This window comes from Oryctolagus cuniculus, chromosome X (genome assembly GCF_051225735.1).
Source record: "Oryctolagus cuniculus isolate XC-2025 breed Fujian yellow rabbit chromosome X, ASM5122573v1, whole genome shotgun sequence".
NCBI classification, from domain to species: Eukaryota; Metazoa; Chordata; class Mammalia; order Lagomorpha; family Leporidae; genus Oryctolagus; species Oryctolagus cuniculus.
Genome location: NC_142888.1, coordinates 129,117,639 through 129,141,785, shown reverse-complemented (window position 1 = coordinate 129,141,785; position 24,147 = coordinate 129,117,639). Strand labels below are relative to the sequence as shown.

The 24,147-nt window shown below is 50.4% G+C and overlaps 2 protein-coding genes across 11 annotated transcripts in view; one reads left to right on the top strand and one right to left on the bottom strand.

The window, feature by feature from the left end:
- Window positions 1-11,836, top strand: part of CD99L2 (CD99 molecule like 2) — a 101,716-nt gene extending 89,880 nt beyond the window's left edge. For 2 of the 4 annotated variants that reach the window (XM_070067223.2, XM_070067222.2), the window contains exons 8-12: window positions 3,814-3,852; window positions 4,315-4,434; window positions 6,522-6,539; window positions 7,786-7,851; window positions 9,326-11,836. In XM_070067223.2, coding sequence (XP_069923324.1) covers window positions 3,814-3,852; window positions 4,315-4,434; window positions 6,522-6,539; window positions 7,786-7,851; window positions 9,326-9,390 — 308 coding nt within the window. In that variant the 3' untranslated portion in view covers window positions 9,391-11,836. The remainder of the gene's footprint in view (window positions 1-3,813; window positions 3,853-4,314; window positions 4,435-6,521; window positions 6,540-7,785; window positions 7,852-9,325) is intronic. The other 2 variants (XM_008275030.5, XM_017350864.4) reach the window with 1 other exon arrangement.
- Window positions 11,837-12,924: 1,088 nt separating this feature from the next.
- Window positions 12,925-24,147, bottom strand: part of MTMR1 (myotubularin related protein 1) — a 77,222-nt gene continuing 65,999 nt past the window's right edge. For all 7 annotated transcript variants that reach the window (XM_017350863.4, XM_070067220.2, XM_017350861.4 and 4 more), the window contains 3 exons: window positions 23,781-23,894; window positions 19,422-19,598; window positions 12,925-15,377 (listed from right to left, as the gene is read on the bottom strand). In XM_017350863.4, coding sequence (XP_017206352.2) covers window positions 15,213-15,377; window positions 19,422-19,598; window positions 23,781-23,894 — 456 coding nt within the window. In that variant the 3' untranslated portion in view covers window positions 12,925-15,212. The remainder of the gene's footprint in view (window positions 15,378-19,421; window positions 19,599-23,780; window positions 23,895-24,147) is intronic.

The following is a 24,147-nucleotide window of genomic DNA, read 5'->3' as shown; positions in this document are numbered from 1 at the left end:
AAGCTGGGTGAGAGCCCACAGTGTCTGATCTGTGCAATCGTAAGAAGTTGCATTGAAGAAAGCAAGGGGGGAAGAATGGCCCATTTCACCCCTCCCTCAGCTCCAAGGAGCATGGCATGGGGAGATGCCTCTTGCTTGGAAGAGGGAGACCAAACTGAATGCCAGTACCAGGCCAACTGTGAGAAAACTGGCTGGACTGAGAGCCCCTCCTGCCCCAGCCCCATCCCTACGGAGTGAATTTCACTGCCTGCTGGCCTCTGCCACCCCTCTGCCAACCTCTGGCAGAAAGGCAAGCTCCCGAGTGGTCACACTTCCATCAGAAAATAGATTCTCCATCATCAAAAGAAGTAAAAAGAGACCAGGAATGTCATTACATAATGGTAGAGAACTCAATCCAGAAAGAGGAAATTATACTTATTAAAGACATATACAGCCAGTACTGGAGCACTCGAATTCATAAAGCCAATATTGATAGACTTACAGGAAGATGGACTCCAATACAATCACATTCAGAAATGGCACAGATTATCTATAAAGAAAAAATTGCCCACTTAATTGCACCTGGATCAGTTGGACCTAACAGACAGCTATAGGACTTTCCACCCAGCAGTGACAGTATGCGTTCTCAACACCACATGGAACATTTTCAAGGATATATGGTGGGTTACAAAGCAAGTCTCAACAAATTTTAAAAGACTAGAAATCACACCAAGGATATTTTCTGACCACAGTGCAGTAAAACTAGAAATCGGTAACAAGAGAAGCATTGGAAACTGTGCGGATAGATGGACAGCTTACTCTCAAATCAATGGATCAAGGAAAATCAAGGAGGAAGGTTAAAGAGTTCTTGATGAATGCAAATGCAAATACAAGATACCAAAAGCTATGGGATATAGCAAAAGAGTGCCAAGAGGGTAGTTGATGGCAGTGAATTCCTGGATCAAAGAAAAGCCCTCAAACTAGTTACTGCATCTCTAGAAACTAGAAAAAGAACAAATCAATTCCAAAATCAGAAAGGATAAAACTTGGAGCACAAATAAATTATACCAAGACTAAGAAAAAATACAAAAAAAAAAACCCCACAGAGTTATTAAATTTTTCTTTTCAAAGAATTCCTTAGCTAGACTAATCAACAGCAGGCTCAGATACATAGAAATCGGAAACGAAAATCGAAGCATTATTACACCAGAGACATAAACTGTTGATTACTATGAAAAATCCTATGCCAGCAGATTGGTAACCTAGAAGAAATTGACAAATTCTTGGACATATATGCTTTGCCAGGATTGGATCATGAACTAGAATACCTAAACTGACCAATAAACAAGTAGAAAAATTGAATAAGTTAAAAAAAGGGGGGCTGGTGCTGTGGCGTAGCCCATATGGACACCGGTTTGAGTCCTGGCTGCTCCACTTCTGATCCAGCTCTCTGCCATGGCCTGGGAAAGCAGTGGAAGGTGGTCCAAGTCCTTGGGCCCCTGCACCCACTTGGGAGACCCCAAAGACTCTCCTGGCTTCAGATTGACCCAGCAATCTGATTGGCCACCATGGCCAGCTGGGGAGTGAACCAGCAGATGGAAGACCTCTCTCTGTCTCCTTCTCTGTGAAACTCTGGCTTTTAAGTAAAATAAATCTTAAAAGCCTAGAATCAAATGGCTTCACTGTTGAATTCTACCAAAATATTAAAGAATTAACACCACAATCCTTCTTGAATTTGAAAAATAGAAAAGGAAGGAGTTTTTCCAAATTCATCCTGTGAGTCAACATTGGCTTGATAGTAAAACCAGAGGACAAAGAAAAAGCTACAGGCCAATATCCTTGATGAACATAGATGCAAAAATCCTCAACAAAATACTGGCAAATAGAACCCAGCAGCACATTAACACTCATTGACGGTGAGCAAGCAGGATTCATCCCAAGGATGCAGGGGTGGCTCAACATAAATGAATAAATGTGGGATACGACATCAGCAGAATGAAGGACAAGACTCACAGGATCATTTTAACAGACGGAAGCAGCGTTTGATAAAATTCAGCATCCTTCATGATAAAAACTGACCAAATCAAGTATAGAAGTCACGTGCCTCAGCATAATAAACACCACACATAAGAAGCCAAGAGCTAACATAATACTGAAACGGGGAAAATCTGAAGGCTGATTTAGAACAAGGCAAGGATTCTACTTCCACTACTTTTATTCAACGTAGTGCTGGAGGTCCTAGCCGCAGTAAGTAGGTGTAATAAAGGGCATCTCAATCAGAAAGGAGTACATAGGATCGTCACTGTTCACATATGGCATGATCCTACATATGGAAAACACCAACAGACTCCAACAAAGCTGCTGGAGTTAACAAATTCCGGAAGTGATCAGGATACAGTCAACGTGCAAAACTCAGTAGCGCTGTTTTACACCAACAGTGAATCATCTGTAAAAGAGATCAAGAAAGAAACCCCATTTCCAATAGCTCAAAAAAATCCCACACCAAAACCCAGGGAATAAATTTAATTAAGGGGGGAAGATCTCTACAATGAAAACCATAAAATCCTGGTGAAAGAAAGAGAACATAAAGAAATGGAAAGACATCCCATGGTGATGGATTGGAAGAAACTTTTTTTTAGATTCATTTATTTGAAAGAGTTACAGAGATGAGAGAGAAGGCAGGGGTGACGAGGTCTTCCATCTACTGGTTCACTTCCCAATTGGCTCAATGGCTGGAGCTGTGCTGATCTGAAGCCAGGAGCTTCTTCGGGGTCTCCCACATGGGTGCAGGGGCCCAAGCACTTGGGCCATCTTCTACTGTTTTCCCAGGCCATAGCAGGGAGCTGGATCAGAAGTGGAGCAGCTGGGACTCAAACCGGCACCCATATGGGGTGCCCGCACTAGAGGCAGCGGCTTCACCTGCTACACCACAGCACCAGCCCGGCTGGTTGACTCTTCACAACCTAGGGCGTTTCCAAAAGGGACCTCAGGCCCTGTGAATGCAATGTTCTTCCGTAATGAGTGCAGGCCCTCAGGTGACGTGAAGGACAAGCGTGAGGCTCATGTCCTGAAATGGTACCTGTTGCTTGTTGGAGTTGCTCTCTGGGTAGGGAGAGTGAGTGTGTGTGTGTGTGTGTGTGTGTGCAGCTCTGTGCAGTCTTATGACATATGACAACCACCACAGTCGAGAAAAAGCGGTACTGTCATCACAGGGGTACTTCCTGGTGCCTGTGATAACCGCAGCCACCTCCCCCATTCTCCAACATTCATTCATCTGATGTTGCAGAGCATTTTGGGTTTCCTAGTAGTGGATACAGCATTGTGAGCCCAAACTTGTGTTCTGACTACAGTTACAGTTGAGGCAGTAGGCACGTGGGAGACACGTGGTATCAAACTTGCGTTCTGACTACAGTTACAGTTGAGGCAGTAGGCACGTGGGAGACATGCGGTGTCATTTGGAGTCCGACTTCCCTAGTGGGGACCCGCCTCTGTCACATGCCGTCAAGCTCTTCCCTGGCAGTCTCTGGGGGATGCGAAGGGCAGTTGTCCTATTGGATGGCAGAGAAAAGGGACTACTGAGCCCAGAGATCCCAGAATGTAACAGGTACTCACTACATAGTAGCTGCCACTGAGAGGGTAGAAGTTCTCCCAGAAGGCCTGGGTTTGCAGGGCACAGGCGCAGCCTCCTAGAAGCCCATGTGAGGTTATCTAGGGGGGACTTGTCACGGGGGTGGAATCGGAGGGAGCAGCGGTGTTGGCTCGCCTCGCTGTGGCCTGACTGAGCTGACGTCACGGGGTCACGACAAATCCTAAATGATTGTGTCCTTTCTCCAGGTGATGGTGGCTATGGCAGCACTGACGATTCGGGATCTGGTAGGTGTCTGCATCCTGAGGCTTCTCTTGGAAACCCCGGGGAGCAGATGTGCGGGCCCACTCTGGTCTCAGTAGGCCAATCCCAGCTTTCACGAGAATGCTCCCCATAGAGAATGGGGAGGCAGACAGTAAAGGGGCATGGTCCCTGAAGGCAGCTCTCAAAGGTCTGGGTGTTGAGGGAGGTGATTTTAGTAGGAGAGGGGCCCGTACCGTTTCCCTGTGTACTGTTCACACTTGTCAAAACGGAAGTCCTTCGCACAGTTGAGAAGCCCTTGGCAAATCTGAGGGCACTGTGTCGTTGTCATGCCTTCAACCCGTGTGCCGCCTTGCAGGGTCCTGGGGACTGTGGGCCTTTGAGCCAGCTGGGCTGGGCGCTGGAGGAGAAGCAGCCTCCCAAGCAGAGCCTTGTGGTTCTCTGGCTTTGTACCTGACTCGCCGTCTCTCCCCTTCTTCCCTGCCCAGGTATGTCAGCGGAGACGGGCACCATTGCTGGTGTGGCCAGCGCCCTGGCCATGGCCCTCATCGGCGCTGTGTCCAGCTACATCTCCTATCAACAGAAGAAGTTCTGCTTCAGCATTCAGCGTACGTGAAGCTGCTCGCTCCTACCTGGAGCACTCTCCAGGGAAAAGAGCTGGGAGGATTGGGCTCCTTCCACAGCCTGCTAGAGACCCACAGCAGCTCCTGAGGGAGACGTCAGGGGTAGGGGTGGGCTTGCCCTTTAGGAAATCCTAGGGGACAGAGTTAGGTTGAACTGAAGTGCAAACTGACCTCGCATAGTGAATGGGGCTGGACTTGGTGACCTTGGCCTTCCAAGGCCCCCCGTTTCCAGAGGCCATATTTCTTTGGGGCCAGAGATCAGTGACCGTTGTGAGGTTTCCTTCCCCTAAGACTAGGGAAGGACCCTGGGAGAGCCCTGTGCCCCCAGATTTCAGCCGGGGGATGTGGGAGCTTCAGAGGCTGGAGTCAACAGCTTCCGTTTGTGCCGCGGGTTGGCAGTGCCCCCTTGCAGATTCTGCGTCGTAAACTGTCTCAAGGGACTAGAGAAGGAAGAAGGTAGTTCTTGCCTCCACCCTTCTGAAACATGGGTCACCTTCGTTTTGTGCTGTAGCTAAGAGTCTAGAAGTAGTGGGGAAATCGAATGGTTGCCGATGGACTCCTAAGAAGCCCGTTGGGGTCCCTTGTCACGGAGCCCTGCGGGCTTGCCTTTGAGAGTGAGAGAGAACTGACCCAGCTTGCTGCTTTCATAAGCACCGCGATGGGGTGTCCCTGGTTCAAGGCTGGTGGCTTTTCTGCTCAAGTGACATGATGTGGCTCAGCCCTGGTATTTCTCCTTCCTTCCTGCCTTTGACACGATGGTAGACTCGGGAACACCCCCTGAGAGCGCCCCTGCCCTTGGCCTCTGCTCCGCTTCCCGGGATGCTTTCAGTGTGCGTGTTGCTGAAGTCTCTGTCTCTTCGTCTGGCTGAATATCTTGACTGTATCTGTTACAGATCTATCTGTATCTGTTTTACACAAGTAAAAGGAAAACAGCTGATCTTCGTACTCATTTCCTGAAAGAAACAGGGGTGAGGCCTTGTACGTTGGATCAGCAGACAAAGCAGGCAGCTTGGCCTTCACCGCAATGGGGCTCCGTCTCCCCAGCCTCGGGCCAGAGCATTCCTCAGTCCTGGGACTTGTGTAACCTGCGGAGGGCTCCTCCTGAGCCCTGCCTCTCTGTCGCCATGGCCGTGGCCCCTACCCGTCCAGGCCCAGGGTGTTCTCCTTATCCCACCTGAATGGTTTTGTCTACTTCCTGCCTGTCTGTTTCCCTCACACCTCACTCTCTTCCAGAAGGACCTGTTGCAAAGTGCTTGGACCTCCCCATGATTCCTTTTGCTCTCAAGGTCATACTACCCTCCTCCTCCCTACCCCCACCCCCTTTCCTTAGTATTCAAATACCCCGACCTTCGTATTCAAAGCCCTTTATGGTTGTGCTCCAACCACATCTCTGGCCCTCTGTACAGCTGCTGTCACTTCTTTGAGGGTGCCCTGGTCTTGGTAGTATGCAGCCTCTTCTGCCAGCTCCTCTTACCCTCCAGGCTGGCATCTGCTCCCAGCCTCTGGTTGTATTAGCCACCACCTCTGTGCTGTCACAGCGCCCCCTGCTGACCTTGCCTGGAGCCCGTGAGATGGGATTGGCTGATTGCTTTCTGTATCTGTAGCTACTGCCCCTTCCTGTTCCCAAACCACTCTCTGGATTGTCAATACCCTAAGGGGCTGTATGCCTCATTCCCCGTGTGTCCTTGGCACCTAGGCTCGGCCAGAATCGGCAGGAGTGCCTCGGATGCTCGTAGGGTGGCCAAACTCCCCAAGAAGCGGGGGTTGGGACCTCGCATTCCCATCTTTCCACTGGGCTTCAGGCATCAGTGCCGTGTGGAGATCAGTGAGGGCAGACCCGGAAGCTCCAGAAAGATGGCAGGTGATGACAGGCGCGCCTGTCCCCTCCACTGTGGCCCTCAGGTGTTCTTGGCTTCTGCTGTGGCCAGAGGGGCACATGCTTTGGGGACCCTCAGCTTCATCTGTCTGCCTTCAGTGCCCAGGGTCAGGGCATCTCATGGGAAGCCCATGAGGTCTGTTGCCAGCAGTGGAGTTCTCAAACCAGGGTTCTAAGCTCTGTGTCTTGCCTTCAGATGCGGCAGAAGGTCAAGGTAACAGCGTGCTCTGACTTCTCCATTTTCCTTGTGCTTTGGCCTGTACACACACCTCATTATCTACCCCACTTGCTGGTCCCGCTCTCACCATTCTTCATGCCCTCCCCTTCCCCCGGCGCTGACCAATTTGGCTGCGAGCACACTCATCTTTAGCTTTCCCTGATGCCTGTGTGAGGATGCCACGGCCCAGTCCTGCCCCAGCGACCGCAGCTGGGGATGCCTGGGGTGGGGACGTCCTGTGCTAGAGACTCAGATGCCCCCTGGTGGTCATCCCTAGGAAGAAGGCAGTATGGTACACACCAGGCAGACAGCTGGCCAGTGGTGGGCAGGCTCCATGCATCTTCCAGTCCTCACCTATCAGCTTCCACAGTCCATCACCTGTTCCATGCCGCATGGGGCCAGCCAACCCTGCCAAGGAGTGACACTGGCAGTTTTTCATGGACCGATCTGGCTTCCGCCATGAGCCCAGCAGCCACCAAAATGGCACATGGCAGGCTGGAGCCTGGGACCCAGGATGGTGGAGAGCCTCAGTTGGTCGGTCAAGTCCATTGGAACTGTGGCCTGCCTCATTTTCTCACAGGCCCAGGGCTGCATATTTCCAGGCCCTGGGCTCTCCAGGGATAAGACACAGCCGCTTGACTCTTCCCAAAGCAGCAGCAGGGTTGGGGTCCACTCAAATCCTTGAGTGGTGGTCCCTGTTGGCATGAAGAGGGTGCTTTGTCCACTCTCCAGATCCATCCTGGAGATAGGTGGGAAGAAAACCCCAATACAAAGCTGGATCAGAGCAGCTGCTGGGGAGCCCTGGGCACTCCAGACTCGTGTGAGTGTGGCAATCACTCTTCTGCCGGTTGGCCTCGGCAGGGGTGCGGGCTGCTGGGAAGGCCCTATGTTGGCAAGAGGCTTGGCCAGCATTTCCACAGTGCGCCCCATTCAGCCGTCTGCCCCCTCTCTGACCTGCATCCATCAGTCTTCCATGCAATATTTGGTTTCCTGTCTGCTTCCCTGGGCCACACATGGACCCAAGGATGGCGCTGAACCCTTCCGTTGGGCGTCCCTGCTGCCTTGCTCCACGCCGGCAGCTGCCTTGCAGGGATGGGGGCTCTGGGCCCCTTGCTGCATGATGTTCTGAGTGTGATGAGGAGAACTGGGCGGCAGAGTCACAGCTGCATCAGACTCATCCAGACAAGGTCACTCCCGTGCCTGTGGGCGTGGGGCATTGACTTGTGCTGTTTGCCCTTTGCAGAGGGGCTCAATGCAGACTACGTGAAGGGGGAGAATCTGGAAGCTGTTGTGTGCGAGGAACCCCAAGGTAAGCTCTTCTTGGTCACTGTCCCTTGCTAAAGGTCTCGCAGTTTGCAGTCCCAGCACTGAGCAGAATTGTGCCAGGGAAGCAGGGAGAAGCAGGAGCGTCTGCTTCTAGAGTGTCCAGCCAGCAAGAGAGGCTGTGGGAGCCCAGGCGGCCCTGCCAGCCCCTGATCAGCCAGCATCCCAGCTTCGAGACTGGCCTCGTGCTCCGGGTGCTGGTGCTGTGCAGCCTCTGTCCTTGAGTCATCTGATGCAGAGCACCTGGTCCCTGTGAGCACGAATGGCGGTACCCTGCACTGCTTCATGCAGAGCAGGGGGAAGCTTTTAACTGAGGCCTAGAGCCCTTTTAAAGTGACTTATTTGAAAGAGTTTACAAGGAGGGAGGGAAAGAGGTATCTTCTGCCGGCACCGCGGCTCACTAGGCTAACCCTCCGCCTTGCGGCGCCGGCACACCGGGTTCTAGTCCCGGTCAGGGCGCCGGATTCTGTCCCGGTTGCCCCTCTTCCAGGCCAGCTCTCTGCTGTGGCCCAGGAGTGCAGTGGATGATGGCCCAAGTCCTTGGGCCCTGCACCCCATGGGAGACCAGGAGAAGTACCTGGCTCCTGCCATCGGATCAGCGCGGTGGCCATTGGAGGGTGAACCAACGGCAAAGGAAGACCTTTCTCTCTGTCTCTCTCTCTCTCACTATCCACTCTGCCTATCAAATATATATACATATATACATATATATATGTATGTATATATATATATACATATATATATATATATATATATATATATATATATATATATATAGGAATCTTCCATCTGCTGGTTCAATCCCTAAATGGCTGCAATGGCCAGGGCTGGGGCAGGCTGAAGCCAGGAGCCTGGAGCTTCATCTGTGCCTCCCACGTGGGTGCAGGGGCCCAAGCACCTGGGCCATCTTCTGCCTTTCCAGGCACATTAGCAGGGAGCCGAACTGCAGGTGGAGCAGCCAGGACTCGAACCAGTACCCACATGGGATGCCAGTGTGATTTTACAACACCATAGGTGATGGCCCAAGTGCTTAGATCCTTGCCACCCATGTGACAAACCTGGATTGGTTCCCAGGGTCAAGCTGGCCCAGCCCCTCAGCCATTGAGTATCTGGACAGTGAGGCAGTGGATAGGGGAGCTCTTGGCCTTTCCCTCTGCCTTTCAAACAAAGTGCTCTCGGCAACCCTGCCGGGAACACTCCCACCTTTGCAGGGGAGGAAGTAGTGGCAGAGCTGTGTCCAGAGCACAGCCTGTGCAGCTTCCTCCTTTTCTCCACTTGACGCATCCAGAGTGCGGCTCCAGGGCCCGAAGGGAGATGGCCCAGGATGAGCTTAGCTGCCCCAGACCCCAGACCCTAGACAGAATAGACAAGGGAGCCAAGCTTCTATTCGCAGCAGTGGCTTGGCTGTGCCACTGCACCTTCTAAAGGGGCGTCCTCTCTCTCTCTCTCTCTCTCTCTAGTGAAGTACTCGGCACTTCAAACGCAGTCCGTGGAGCCATCGGCCCCTGAGCCGCCCCGCATCTGAGGCCCCGCTCGGCAGCAGACACACGCCGAGGGTGCCACTGCCTGCGACCCTGCTCCCGACTTCCTCTGGACCCACAGCTGCTGTGCTGCACCGCTGCTCCTCCCGTGTCCTTGGCTTCTTGTCATTCTGAGTTTCCCGGACAAGCTCTGAGTGCTCCCCAGTTTGGTTTCTGTGCTGCACGAAGCGGGATAGGGTGTCCGTCGTGCCGCAGGCACTGAGATTTGGTGCTGAAACTTGACGCGTGACTCAGCACAGAGCCCGCGCTGGCCTCAGAAGCTGCTGGATTGCAGGTGCCCTGGAGCCAGCCTGGCCCAGCCTCAGTGAGCTCTCAGGGGATTGGGGGTGGGGGGGCCATGGACATGAGGGTGGGCAGGATGCTGGGGACGCTGCTGCAGGAGGAGAGCCTTTCTGCGCAAAGACTTTGAACGCCACGTACTGTGGTCCTGCCGCGTGCTGGAGTGGCTCACAGTGCCGAAGGGTCTGGCATGAGGTGGCCCCGGGCAGTGGCCTCCAGGAGCTATCGGGGAGGGGGCAAGTGAGTCAGCACAGAGCAGCAGCACACCCGCGCAGCACCCAGGCTGGCGGTTTTACTTCCGTCTTTCCAACTGCAGGTTTTCTCGTGTTGGGCTGCGGGAGGGCTGGTCTGCATTGTAAGCTTTTCAGTTCCTTAAGTGCAAAATGCATCTCATAAGTTTTGCTTTGAGAGTTTAGGCATCCTCTGGATACATAGGAAGCTGTGACTTGCAGGCCTACTTCTGCTCCCACGACGGGGAAGTGTGGTCTTAAAGCTGGCAGGGTTAAGCTTTCAGGAATCACTTCTTGGTTAGAGATGAGTTTGCTCTTGTTGGGTGGGGCAGGTGTTCACCCTCCACCTCGCGACTGATTTTTCTCTGGGAGAATGAGCTACAGGTGTCAAAACTAAGCATCAAAGCCCCAAGCATGCTGCTTTGCTTAGAAGTGTTTGGTGGAGAGGGAAGAAGGGAGAGACTGAGACTGACTTGGCTGCACGAATACACCTGTCTTTGTAGCTCTGTGGTCAACACAGGAGAGCCCAGACACCGGCTCCTCACCTGGCTCAGAGCTGGCTTCTTAGGATGTTCAACCCACGTGTGCTTCCGCCCCAGCCAGCGGCCGGAGGCTGAGCTGCAGTCTGGGTAACCCCATGTGATAACTGGCTTGCCTGGTCAAAGAGCACTTCTCAAAGCTCATACACATTACCCAGCAGGCAGGACCCCACTTTCAAACCCCCAGACCTGACCTCTTCAGAAACACGAGCCACAGGCTGTGGCTTGGTTCCTTTGTGTCCACTGAGCTGATATACACCCTAGGTGTGTGTTGCTTTACAAACCTACTCATGGTGGGAGGGAGGGGTTGGTATAGCATCCTGTCTTGCAGGCACGTGCCCAGTGTGTGCCCGTGGCCCTGGAACACTGGCACACCGGGACTGTGTCTGACAGGGGGCTGCAGCACTGAAGAAATGCCCCATGACACCACGAAGAAGGGAAGGATGGCCTCACGAAGCTCCCTGTGCCACGGGAAATCCATTACCACGGCGGCATTGCTTGCGAGAGTTGCCCATTTGCAGAGCCTCCCACCCTGGCTGGCCAGACTGTTGTCAGGTGTGTCCTTCCCTGATGCCCCATGACATGGCCATTGCAAGGCTGGAGGTGGCTATGGTGCATTTTTGCGTCCATGGCCTGTCGTGACCTAGAAAGGCTGAGCTGGGGGGAGGGGGAGGCTGTTGTCCAGCAAACATTTGTGGTAAACCCTGGCAAAGACCTTGGAACGCTCTAGCTGTGATGTCCAGGAAACACTCTGAAGCTCCTTCACCCATAGCACGACTTTGGTGAAAAGGGTCCTATTTTGCTGTTATCTCTGTGCCTTCTGCATAAAGGCCATAGCCTGGGTCCTAGGCGGCAGCTGCCAGGGCCTGGTGCTGGGACAGCCCTGGGCCTTCTTTGCAGAGCCCCCCTCCCAGGGGTTTCTCCCAACATTTTCCCCTTGCTCAGGAACTGTGACCTGCAGAAGCCTAGGGGCTCCTGTTGTACTGCCCGCTTAATAGTCTCACTGGCCAGCTAGGGCCTGCCCCAGGTGATGGGAAAAGGTCAGCGAGTAACCAGGAAGGGACAGTTAAAGATGCAGCCCCTCTCAGCTTCACTTGATGGGGAAGGCTTGTGAAACGCAGTTTTGACCGTGACAACTCTGAGCACATTCAGCTCTAGGAAGGAGTGGCAGGAGCCAGGAGGTGACAGTTTAATGGGATGGTAGGCCCTCCTGGGGGAGGCCAGGTCCACTGGCTTGGCCACTCGGGCTAGGGGTTAGCGCCAGTTCCCTGAAGGCGAAGTGGAGGCTGAGCTCAGCAACCCCTGTACATTTTTCTATGTGCTTGTGTCCAAGAATGAATTGTAAACTGTCTAGTGTTTGCATTAAACAAAATGGAACCCAACAGATCCATGTATTTGTGATGATGTAAAGACACTTCCTTTGTCCACTGATGCTGCTTTTTCCTAAAGTCACTTACGATGTGGTACTGACCTCACTCCTCTAGTCCCCAGCTAAAGGTATTGCTCTGGAAGGTCAAGAGTTCTTGCATCTGTCCCTGGACAAACAGCTTAGGCTCAGGGCACCTGGCAGACCTCCTTGTATGGGAGCTGTGGAGGGACATGCTCATGTCCCAGGGTTAGGGAGGGCAGAGGCAGAAGCAGAGCCCCGGGGAGGTTGCCCAGCACATCGAGTTCTCGTGCCTGCCCGCATCAGCTTCAAGAAGTCTGCAGGCAGGGCCCACAGCCCCACTGCGCGGTTCTCTTCAGAGCCATCCAGCAACCAGTATAGGCTCTAGCTGTGTGCAGCCATTGCAGCCAGAGAAAGCTAAGCAAGAGGGGGCCTGCACCATGCAATGAAGTGTATCCTTGTCGACTTGTGGCTTGGCTTGTGAACAGAGAAGGCAGCTGGTCGTGTCAGCCCTGAAACAAATGCTCGGACCCGGGGCAGTGATTAGGTCTCCACATTGGTGGTCCAGTAGCACCAAGCCCCCCATGTGATCTCCCCCTGCTGAAGCTGTCTATGGCCTCCAGCTCTGCTGGCACTGCTGGAGGTGGCTGCCTAGCAAGTGCCCTTCCGGGCCACCTCTGCCTGATTCTGGGCTCCCTCCCTCACGACAAAGGACCCCAGGCCCTGTTAGGGATCAGCTGCAGGGGGAGATGTGATCTCACCCAGGCTTTACAGCCCTGGAAAAACACAGGGGCTGGCAGATGTGGGGTGGCGCTGTGCCTGCACAAGGACGACCCAGTGCCCTGCCTCTTGGGTGGCCCCTGTCTTTTCCCCGAGTCTTCCGTACTTTCTCTAGGTTACCATCGAGGGGCATTTGATTTAAAATCAGTACTTACCCCCTGTCTCAGTCAACACACTCGTGACTTGGGATAAATCATGGACACTTTACTATGTGCCAAGTACAGGTACCATGTGAACAGAGTATGTTTTTATTACTGGTCTTTTGAAATACTTAAAAAAAAAAAAAAAACTCAGGAACAGAACCACAGAGCAAACATAGAATTTTAATTACAGATTAAAATACAGTGCATCAGATGAGGCAAATACAGTATTGTACCAGTTTTTAAAAACCTGAACCATAAAGGTTTTCCATTCTAGTGCACTTAAATAAAACGAATTGCTTAGTGAACAGAACTATGCTTCAAGTTTCAGAAACAGTTCTGTGCAAGAAATGTACAAAGGAAAACGATCTGTGCTCCTTCAACAGCTGAGTGGGGGCGCTGGGGATCCTGCTGGCAGAGCTGCCCGCATCTACCAGGTAAAGATGCGAACGGCCCTGGCTGGGCGTCGGCTTGCCACCCTCACCTGCACCAAGCCGCCCATTCGGCCTATTCAAAGTTCGAAGTGTTCTCCAGTCGCTGCAACTGTGCAATAGTCCTGGTGCAGCTGGAGGATTAAATACTTCCGGGGGTGGGGGTGGGGGGAGGAAATGGGAGCATTTTTTTAAACCAGTCTATCAACTCATAATCCAGTTTATTCAGGTATGTAAGGAGTATAAATCGAAGCTAATGTCAATTAAACTATGATGTAGAAATAAATTCCCCAGATAAAAATGGAGAAATGATTTTAGATTATCAAATTACCACCAAGAAACTTTTAAGATTTTAAAAGGTAGAGTTAGAGAGAGAGGGACAGAGATACTTTCTATCCACTGGCTCGCTCCTCAAATGGCCACAGTGGTCCGGCTGGGCTGATCCGAAGTCAGGAGCTTCTTCTGAGTCTTCCACGTGGAGTGCAGGGGGCCCAATCACTTGGGCCATCCTCTGCTGTATTTCCCAGGCGCAGTAGCAAGGAGCTAGATTGGAAGTGGAGCAGCCGGGACTCTAAGGGGAACCCTTATGGGACGCCAGCACTGCGGGCGGTGGCTTTACCCACTTCACCACAGTGCCAGCCCCCATTTCTGGTATCTTAAGGAACGATCGTTTTCTGTAAGTTATCAGAAGGTTAAGTTGTAAAAACCTCTATTCTCTAAGGTATTTGGCTGTAGAAAACCTTCAACATATTTTCAAAAATAAGGTCAGTACACAGGATGGTGCAGGTGCATCCAGCAATTGGACACAACCAGGTAACAGTGCAATGCAGCTGTCCCTGGTGTTGCCCCGTATCTGAGGCTCCAACTCTGCAGACCAGCTGACCTCCTACAGTGACAGGGCCCAGGTGTGCACTAGTTATCTGGGGCACGTCACAGAGGGGCTGAGAGTTGATGGTAGCTTCATTTCTGCAGGGACAGATGGAATCGCAGAGTTTGAAGTTGCTAAGTGAAGGTGCAAAACCAGAGCAGAGGCCTGATGGGCTGAGGCTGACGCTTAGGGAAAAACCATGGGAAGTTGTGCGTGCTTTATCCCAAAGGAAGCCACAGCACAGGGGTTGCTTGAAAATATGAACAGGCAGTCGTGGGAGTAAGCCGAGTGGAAGAGACCATGACCGAGATGAGAAGTATTTCACTTACCATACAACTGGGGAAAGTGCATTTGCTTTCATACAAGCCACAGGCATTGGGAATGAGGCAGCAGGATGCAAGGGTGGACGGCCTGGGGCCCTCAACAGATGGTGCTGCTCAAAGGGAGCCGGTGGGGGAGGCCAGCACCTGTGCAGAGCTGCCCGAGGACAGTGTGCCCAATTCATGCCATCCCTATCAATGCACCAGGACAGCCCGGGAAGGAAGTACCAGTTAGGTGAGGACCAACCTTGGTTCAAATGTACCACATAAAAGTTAGCATGAGGTTTGCTTGGAAAAGAATTTCTCACGTTGTAGAGTTAAGCAGCTATCTGCTCCCGTGACTACTACACTAAACATAAAAAAGGACGTAGGAAAATAAAGGCATGTTTCTCTTGTTTAAAAATACCTTATCTGTACATGACAGTAACTGGAACAGGAGGCCCCGTGGCATGAAGGTCACTAGAACAGATGGCAAGGGCCTGCCTCCCCTGCAAGTACTTCCCCATCACAGGTCTCAAGTGGCAGAGCTGAAGGCAGGCCTCTGGCCAGCAACGTGGTCTTTCCATGACTGGTGGTTGCATTTAACGAAGGCTGTGACTTGGAAGCAAAGGTCGGAGACTTCCTTAAACCTCCATCTGAGTTTCTCCCGAGCTGCCTAGACTAGGGGAAGGCGGGTCCCGGTGACCCCACTGACAGGAGGGCAACGGGCTGTGCACACAACGAATATACTCGCCGACAGTGGGAGCTGTCGCCTAGCCACACACATGGTCCCTGGGCCGAGTCTTAAGGTCACAGGCTCCAGGCAGGACAGCAACCGCCAGGCCATTTCCCATCAGACTGAGGTATGGACTGGAGTGGCTGCGTGGGAGGGTGACGAGCCCCGCTCCGATGACGACGAGACTGCACGCGTGGCCACCTCCCGCTGCAGGTCCTCCACTCGCTTCTGCAGCTCCGCCCTGACAGCCAGCAGCTCCTTGAGATTCTGGTGAATCGGCATCTGGCGGAGAGCAGACAGCACTGCGTTATTGGGCCGTTCTTACCTCGCTGCTCACACAGCTCGGCGCTGGAGTACTAGACTACTGGAGCATCCGCACACCCTGTGGGCCCAGCCTCTCAGGCCACCGGTCTTCCTGCCAAGCGTGCAGACTCCCGTCCCCCACAAGCCACCCTTCCCCAGCTCCTGTGTGCTAGGAAAAAAAAGCAGACGCACCAACTGTGTCCGCCAAGGCTACTGTGTGCAGAGTCAGAAGCCAGCAGTCCCCTGAGGATGGTCTCCAACCCAAGTGGAGGGCTCCAGCTGCTGCACAAAGCACTGCTGATGTGGACATCCCTCTCCCCTGGCTCCGTTATCTCTGCATTTGAGTTTTTATAAATAGTTCTGCTCACGGAACATACTTATGTTAAATCGGCACTTCCTACAAGTTGAAGTTGTAATCATTTCATCCATTGGAGGAAGGGCTCAGAGAAGCCTCTGGAGTGGGCAGCCATGCTGGGGGAACAGGCCGTTTGTTCAGCATCAATGCAGTGCCTCACCCCAATTATTTTTCATTTTATTGGAAAGATCTTCCATCTACTGGTTCACTCCCCAAATGCCTGCAACAGTCAAGGCTGGAGCCAGGAGTGTAGAACTCTTTCCAAGTCTCCCATGTGGGTGGCAGGGACCCAACTACTTGAGCCATCTGCTGCACATTAGCAGGAAGCTGGAACTGGGAAGAGAGCCAGGCCTCAGACCAAGGCACACCAATAAGGCATGTGAGTGGTCCAAGTACTTCTCTTAAACCCAGTGATGGGTGGTGCTGTGTATGTGTGATGTTCTTCCCCTGGGGTATACGGGCTACCCAGGCCCACTACTGCAGGTACAGGATCCAGCTTACCCCTTGTGAAGCTCTGAAGCTCTCAGGCTGGGCCTGAGACCAACCAAGGAGGTAGCTCACCAGCTGAGGGGTGAAGGATGTTATGGGGGTGAGCGAGATCTGAGGAGTTCCCACTGCCTGCCCGACTAGGCCTGGCCCTGCTTTCCCACAGGCACAGTTGGTACACACAGCAGCTAGTACACAGAGGTACACACAGCAGCTACAAGACTGAGTCTTAAGCCTGGGGCAGACCATGTGACTCCCCACTTAGACCAGCGTCATCTTGCCCCTACCCTGGAACTAACATCTTGACGTCGGACTCCAGGCCTGGTCTGGCTCCAGCCTGCCTGGGGCTCATCTCTCACCAGGTCTTGCCTCCTCTCCCTCAGATTCTGAGCTGTAGCATCATGGTGCCAGTGGTATACAGCCTTCCTGGAGTGCTGACAGAAGATAGCCACATGCCTCCAGTATAATGGGGTGCCCAGGAACCAGCACTGAGGAGGCTAAGAACTCCCCACTTTGCTGTCCCCTCCCTTCTTCCTGTGGTCTGCCAGTGTCAGGGCCTGATGGCGAAGGCTGACCCCAGAGACCACTGTGAGGAAGTAACAGTTCTCCAGTCCTTTGGGCCTTTTTGGTGTCTTCCCCTGTCTGTTGGGACCACTTGATTGCAGTCAAATGGAGGAAGGCTTTGCGATCAAGCTGTTAATATATATGCAGTCTCACACCCAGGGCTGCTCACATGCACTGCTTACGTCTTCGGGTAGCTTTCTGCATCCTTGCTCATTTTCATTTGCAATCAATCAAAAGCATTCCTGAAGGACTAGGAAACCCTGAAGCTTGAATATAGTATTATGCTAGAGAAAACTCCCACCTGAGAGCCAAAGTAGTCCCATGGGTGTTAGCGCATATAAGACACAGTCGGGAGTGGGGGACATAGGATGCCCACTGGGCTCTCTGGTCCCAGGAACAGCTCTCAGCCAGTCTAGCAGCCGTCTCAGAGAAGAGTCCCAACAGACTTGCTCCTCCTGTACTTCCTCCTCCTCTTCCTTGGTCCCATCGCTGGACCCCACCCCAGCCTGCCTCCTGTGCCTCCTTCCCATCCACCTAGTGTGGCCAAAGTGAGCTTTCTAAAACATAGGAAGTTCTTCATGGAAACCCAGCCCAGACTCCAACCCAGCCACCAACGTCAGCAAGGCTCAACACACTCAGTGCTCAGTACCATGGAACTGGCCAATGTGTACTTGTTGCATTTAGGAGAAAAAGCTGTGGCCCATGGATGGTTCGTTTTCCCTTCTGTGTCCAGGGGCTAGGGAGAATGTGAAAAGCTCTACCACCCTCTGAGCACTGGGCTAGGTAGCTGTCTTGGATTCATGTCTCTCTCACAAGCCCTGTGAGGTCTAAGGCTCAGGACCTTGTCTCATGTCGCCATTAGAAACAGCATGTGCATCCTTTTATGGCTGTGGGCACCAGGTGGCAAGATCTTGGGCAGTCAGAACCAGCCTGCACTTGAGAACGGATCTGTGCAGTCAAGCCCGTTTTATGAAATCTTTGGTTCCTGCCTTCAGGATGGTTGCAAGGAACAGTAAGTAGGTGCTGTGCGGCTGGAGCCCGTAGCACCACCAGAGGGCGTGTGTGCAGCAGAAAGAATGACAGCCTAGGGACCCTGCATTCCTTCTCCACAACCACTGTGCCAAGAGAAGCCTATTTCCCCAGAGAAGCTTCTGTTCCTGGAGCAGCTCTCTTGGGTTTCCAATTACTGAAGAGCACTTGATAACTTTCTGCTTGGTTTACATACAGCAGTGACTGTCCCACAGGCCACTGCGTATCTTCCCTGTTCTTAAAACATGAAATACTAGCCAAGCTAGTATTGGAAGAACACCTTGGCCCAAATCCTATGTGGGATGGAAATACACAAGAGTGAGGAGGAAGCTGCTCGAAGGGGCACGCTGATTCTAGTGACTGGAAAGAAGGCTCCCGGGGCCTCTGTGGTTATTCAGGTCTGGAGCCCAGACTCCCCTGAAGGGATGGCAGTACCGCTGCACTAAAAACTCCTTTGGGGCTTTAAGGAGCCACCCGTGGGATGGAGGAGAGGAGAGGGCAAAGGCAGGTGAGGCCCAGCCCTGGGAAGACAAGAACTAAGCTCCGTGAACACAGAGTGGTTCTGGCACGTGAAATCCTAAGGCTAGCAGGGCCAACTCAGAGGGTCCAGAGGAGAAAAGCACTGTTGCAGGTGATACTGCATGGAATGAAACGGGAAGGAGGAAGCAAGTGCTAGAGAGCAGACGATCGGAAAGCAGCTGCTTGAGGTGGCAGGGCGTGCTTCTCAGGTAGAGCCAGCAGCCAAAGCTGCAGGAGAGCTTTCCGGCTGTGCAGGACAGTAAAGTGGCTGTGCCAGGCGATGGAAGAGGCAAGTGAAGAGGTCAGCCTTTCCCTTGGTGGGTGGGAGAGGCCTGAGAGCACAGGCAGGTTTCCAGCTCCTTGGCAATGCACTCCTGGTGGATTACTGGTTAAACTTAAAAAGTCTCAGCAGAAAGTGATCTGTCCACACAAGTCAGGGTTACCTCCACCTGTCCTTTCCCTCCCCAGAGCCACCTATACCCTGGCACCCATGAAAAGACTGGGAGAGAGGAACATAACTGAGGAAAAAGCAATGAAACAATAGACGCTTAGCTGGTAACGCCTGACTTTGCAGCCAGGGATCGGCCATGGAGCATGAAGGACAAACAGGTCCAGCTGCCTGGCCCTTGCTGGGGGATGTTCTCTAAGTTTCTTTTAATCTCAAAGTATAGCAGTGAAAAGTGTGCTTGGAAGGGGGAACTTCTCCTGTCACTCAGCACATGCCTTTTGTGTTACCACAGTCCGTAAACTGTAGCCTTGATGCATCTGGCACCAGCTTTTCCACCAACTAAACCTGTGCAATAGGTAGTACTAAGTACTGCTCCACCCACAACACCTCTCAGAGTAGTGTATATGTCTAAGAGCCAAACTAACAGGTGACACTTATGTACCTTCATCAGAAGAAGGTACTAAGATTAGTAACAGTAATCCAGCAAAAGGCATCGAAACTGCTAGAACACCAATGCAAAAGATTCAGCACTGGCAGGCAACAGCAGAAGACCTTCAGTATAATACCACGTTTACCTGGAAAGAAACACAGGCTTCTCTGAGAAGAAAAACAAGAAACATACCTGTGGTCTCATCCGTGGATTCCATCGTACATAATAGTTGACCCATAATTCCAAGTGACTCAGGCTAGCAACAGGATATAACACATGGTTTTCATAATTCACAAAGAAGGGATTAGAAAATTCATCTAGCTGGCTATTGATATAAGACCATAAAGAAATAGTCTTCGTGTATATATCCTGAAAAACAAAACAAAAAAAGTACATTGCTTCAAATCCTCAAAAGTTAGTATTACACAGATAAAAGAACTTGAATAATAAAGTAAATTCGAACACTGAGAAGTTTATGAACATCTAAGTCCCACTCTCCTGCCAGTAGGGTCTTATGCTGGGAACAATACAGAAATACACTTGGTTTTGCCCTGGAAATAGAAATTGCTGCAGATGGACAACCCATGACAACTGTGTCTGTGGGAAAGCAGAATGAGAAGTTTCTAACAAGCACAGGATGATAAGCCCATCGACAATCAATATTTAGGCTGGTTTGCAGTTTGCTTTTTGTGACCCTTAACATTAGGAATGTGGGCAAAATCAACAGTGAAGGTTTCTTAAACTGGAAAATCTTGATATCTGGAGAAAAATGTGGCAGCAGGCTACAGCAGCTTTACAGATGGAAAATATCAGTGAAGACACCCAAAACTGCAGGGCAGGTAAGCAATAACCAATGCATATACCATGATGTAAAAGTCCAATGAGACAGTGCTGAGGCCAAGGGAATGTTCCACCATTTCACTCAAGGCTGCTTGTTTCCCACAAATTATCTAAACACAGGACCATCCCATTATGACCATTTCAATTTTTTTAAACATTGTATTTGTAAAGGAAACATCAACAAAAATACAAGGGATCCAGAATAGCCAAAATAATAGTGTAACAGAGCAAAGTAGGAGGACTCACACTTTGCACTGTCAAAATGTACTACAAAACTATAGTAACGGATACCAGTGGTGCTGGTCTAAGGATGGACATGTAGGTCAACAGACTAGAACAGAGAGAACAAAAATGAACTCGCATATTTTGGCCAACTGATTTTCAATGGGGGGAGGATGGACAAGAAAATTCAATGGGGGAAAAGATATTCTTTCCAATAAGTGCTGCTGGGACAGCTACATAGCCAACATAGAACAAAGTTGGACCATTTTCCACACAGCGTATACAAACATTAATTCAAAATGAATCACAGACCTAAATGTAACCCTTAACACCATAAAACTCTCGGAAGGAAATACAGGACCAGGGCCAGCTCTGTGGCAAAGTGGGTAAAGCCACTACCTGCAGTGCTAGCATCCCATATAGGTACCGGTTTGAGTCCTGGCTGCTCCTCTTTCGATCCAGCTCTCTGCTATGGCCTGGGAAAGCAGTGGATGATGGCCCAAGTCCTTGGGCCCCTGTACCCATGTGGGAGACCCAGAAGAAGCTGCTGGCTCCTGGTTTTGGATCTGCTCAGTTTTGGCCATTGGCGAGTGAGCCAGTGGATGAAAACCTCTCTGTTACTCTGCCTCTAACTCTGCCTTTCAAATAAATTTTAAAAAAGAAATATAGGACCAAACCTTTGTGCTCTTGGATTCAGCAATGGTTTCTTAGATTTGCTACCAAAAGCACAAGCAATAGAAGAAAAATGATACTTTATCAGTGTCTTCTGAAACAAAAAATGTAATTCTATCAAGACTGGAAAGTAACCCACAGAATGGGAACAAATTCTACAAATCATATCTTATAAGGGACTTGTATATATAATGAATGTATAAAAGAACTCTTACAACTAAACAAAAAAGATAATGATCTAATTAAAACAGGGGCAGGAGCAGGCCTTTGGCCTAGCTGTGAACACACTGATCAGATACGCACATCCCACATCATAGTGCTTGGGTTTGAGTCCTAGATCTCCCAGTTCCAGCTTCTGCTAATGCACACCTTGGGAGGTGGCAGTTGATGGCTCAAACACTTGGGTCCCTGCCACCTACATCAGAAACCTGGACCAACTTTCTGGTTCTGGCTTCAAGTTGACCCAACCCCTAAGTGTTGAGAACTGTGGGAGCAGTCAACCAGTGGATGGAGCTCTGTCTTTTCTCCCTCTCTGCTTCTCAAAATAAATTTTAAAAAAATCTAAACAGGAAAAGGGAGTGGGCATTTGGCATAGCAGTTAAGAGGCAGCTTGGGATGCTTTCAACCCATACTGGAAGGCCCAGGTTCAAGTCGCGGCTCTGCTTCCAATTTATCTTCCTGCTAACATGCACCCTTTGAGGCAGCAAGCAATATCTCAAGTAGCTATACCCCTGCCACCTATGTGGGAGGCCTGGATTGACTTCTGGGCTCTTGGCTTAAGCTTGGCCTGGTCCTAACTGTTGTGGATATTTGGAGAGTGAAGTAGTAGAAGATCTGTCTCATTCCATCTCTGTATCTCTTTTTTTCAAATAAATGAAAATAGACAAAGGACCTGGACATTTTTCCACAGAAGATATGCAAATGGCCAATAAGTATATTAAAAGATGTTCAACATTAGCAGTCACTAGGGAAATGCAAAATAAAACCACAATATACCACTTCCTACTCACTAGGATGGTTACAATGTTTTTAAAAAGGAAAATAATGTTGGTGAAATGTGAAAAAATTTGAACCCTAAGAATGTTGCTGGGGGGATGTGAAATGGGGCAACTACTTTGGGACACAATCTGGTGGTTCTTCAATAGGATTAAACAGTTATAATATGACCCTGAAATTGTATTCTTAGGTATATAGCCAAGAGAAACAAAAGTGTATGTCCACATACAAACTTGTACACAGATGTTTATAGCAGTAGAAACAACCAAATTTCTATCAACTGATGAATGGCTAAACAAAACGTGGTCTATCCATGCAATGGACTATTGCTCAACCATACCAAACAATGCACTGCTGGTACACGGATGAATGCTGAAAACACACTGCTAAGTGAAGGATGTCAGGCCATTGGATTCCATTTCTATAAAATTTCCAGAATAGGCAAATCCATAGAGACACAAAGCAATTGGAGATTCCCAGGGGTTCTTGGGAGAGGCAAAATGGGGAGTGACTGCTAACAGGTATACGGTTTCTTTCTGGTATGTAGTTATTAGTGATGGTGGTTACACAATCTAAGCATACTAAAACCACTGAATTGTATGCACTAAATGAGTGCATTTTATGGTATATAAAGTATATCAAGAAAGGTGATTGTTTTAAGAATACATTTTGCAACCCCTCCTCAAAAAAACTATATAAAAACATAGCTTAGATTCTATCTATAAACTTTAGCCTTTTTTTTGCTAGAAGTTTTTTTTGTTTAAGTGGCTTCACTGAGATGTAAGTCACACATCCGAAGATTCACTGTGTCAACATTTTTTCCTTACTAAGAAGTTAACAGGGCCCCATCACACTGGGTCTTCAGGAGTATGGATCTTGTCCTAAACACAGTGGTAACAGGGAGAAGCACTGATGAGATCTCAGTTGGAGGCTGCTGGCTCTGGCTGCTGTGTTTAGAATGGACTGCTGAATGTCAGAGATGAAGCAAGGAAGCCCTGTCCTGGGCATCTACCTTGGGCCAGGTGTGAAATGATAGGGGCTTGAGCAAGGCTTGTAGCTGTGAGGCAGTTAAGAAAGGGCCAGATTAAGAATATATTTGGGGGGCCGGCACCATGGCTCACTTGGGTAATTCTCCGCCTGTGGCACCAGCATCCCATATGGGCGCCGGATTCTGTCCCGGGTGCTCCTCTTCCAGTCCAGCTCTCTGCTGTGGCCCGGGAGGGCAGTGGAGGATGGCCCAGGTACTTGGGCCCTGCACCTGCATGGGAGACCAGGAGGAAGCACCTGGCTCCTGGCTTCGGATCGGCGCAGTGCCTGCCGTAGTGGCCATCTTGGGGGGTGAACCAACGGAAGGAAGACCTTTTTCTCTGTCTATAACTCTACCTGTCGAATAAATAAATAAATAAAAAGAATATATTTGGGGGACAGGGTAAGCAGTGTTTGCTGAAGGACTGGATGTGGCAGCCGCGGTAAGGCAAGGAAGGCAGTGAAGGTGACACTGTGTATCTGGCCCAGCATCTGGATGGCCAGGGCTGTCTTTTGCTGAGATGCAGAAGACTGGGAGAGGAGCAGGGAACTGACATTTGGAGTCCATACCGTAAAAGTTTGTTTCATACACAAAATGACTGAACATATTGTATAAAATTACTTTCAGGCTATGTGTATAAGCTGTAAATGAAGAAACATAGATGAATTTCATGTTTAGACTTAAGTCCTATCCTCAAGAGATCTCATTATGTATGGGCAAATATTCCTTTGAAATCTGAAACTTCCAGTCCCAAATATTTTAGATAAGGGATACTCACCCTGCAATACACTTACCTCTTTGAATCGTTGCTGTTCACAGTTGCACAGAAAGGTCCCAAAGAGACAGCTATAAAGGTGATCCAAAATTGTAATCAAGAATAGTTCATTAAACTCAAATGCTGAAGGAAACTGAAATGGAAAGAAAAATAAGGTGTGAAGTCCCATTTCTAAAACAAAGCAATGTTACTTTTTTTGTGAAAGACAGATAAACTTAAGCTTGGAATATGCTCAAAGATGAAAACGACTTAGTTTCTGTGATTTCAAGTCCGAGCTTATAGATCTGGCTAAGAAATAACAATAAGCAACATAATGTGTTGTGTTCTCTAATGCCTAAAAAAAGTACATGCAGCTACCACTTCTTGTCATGATGGTCAGAGACCAG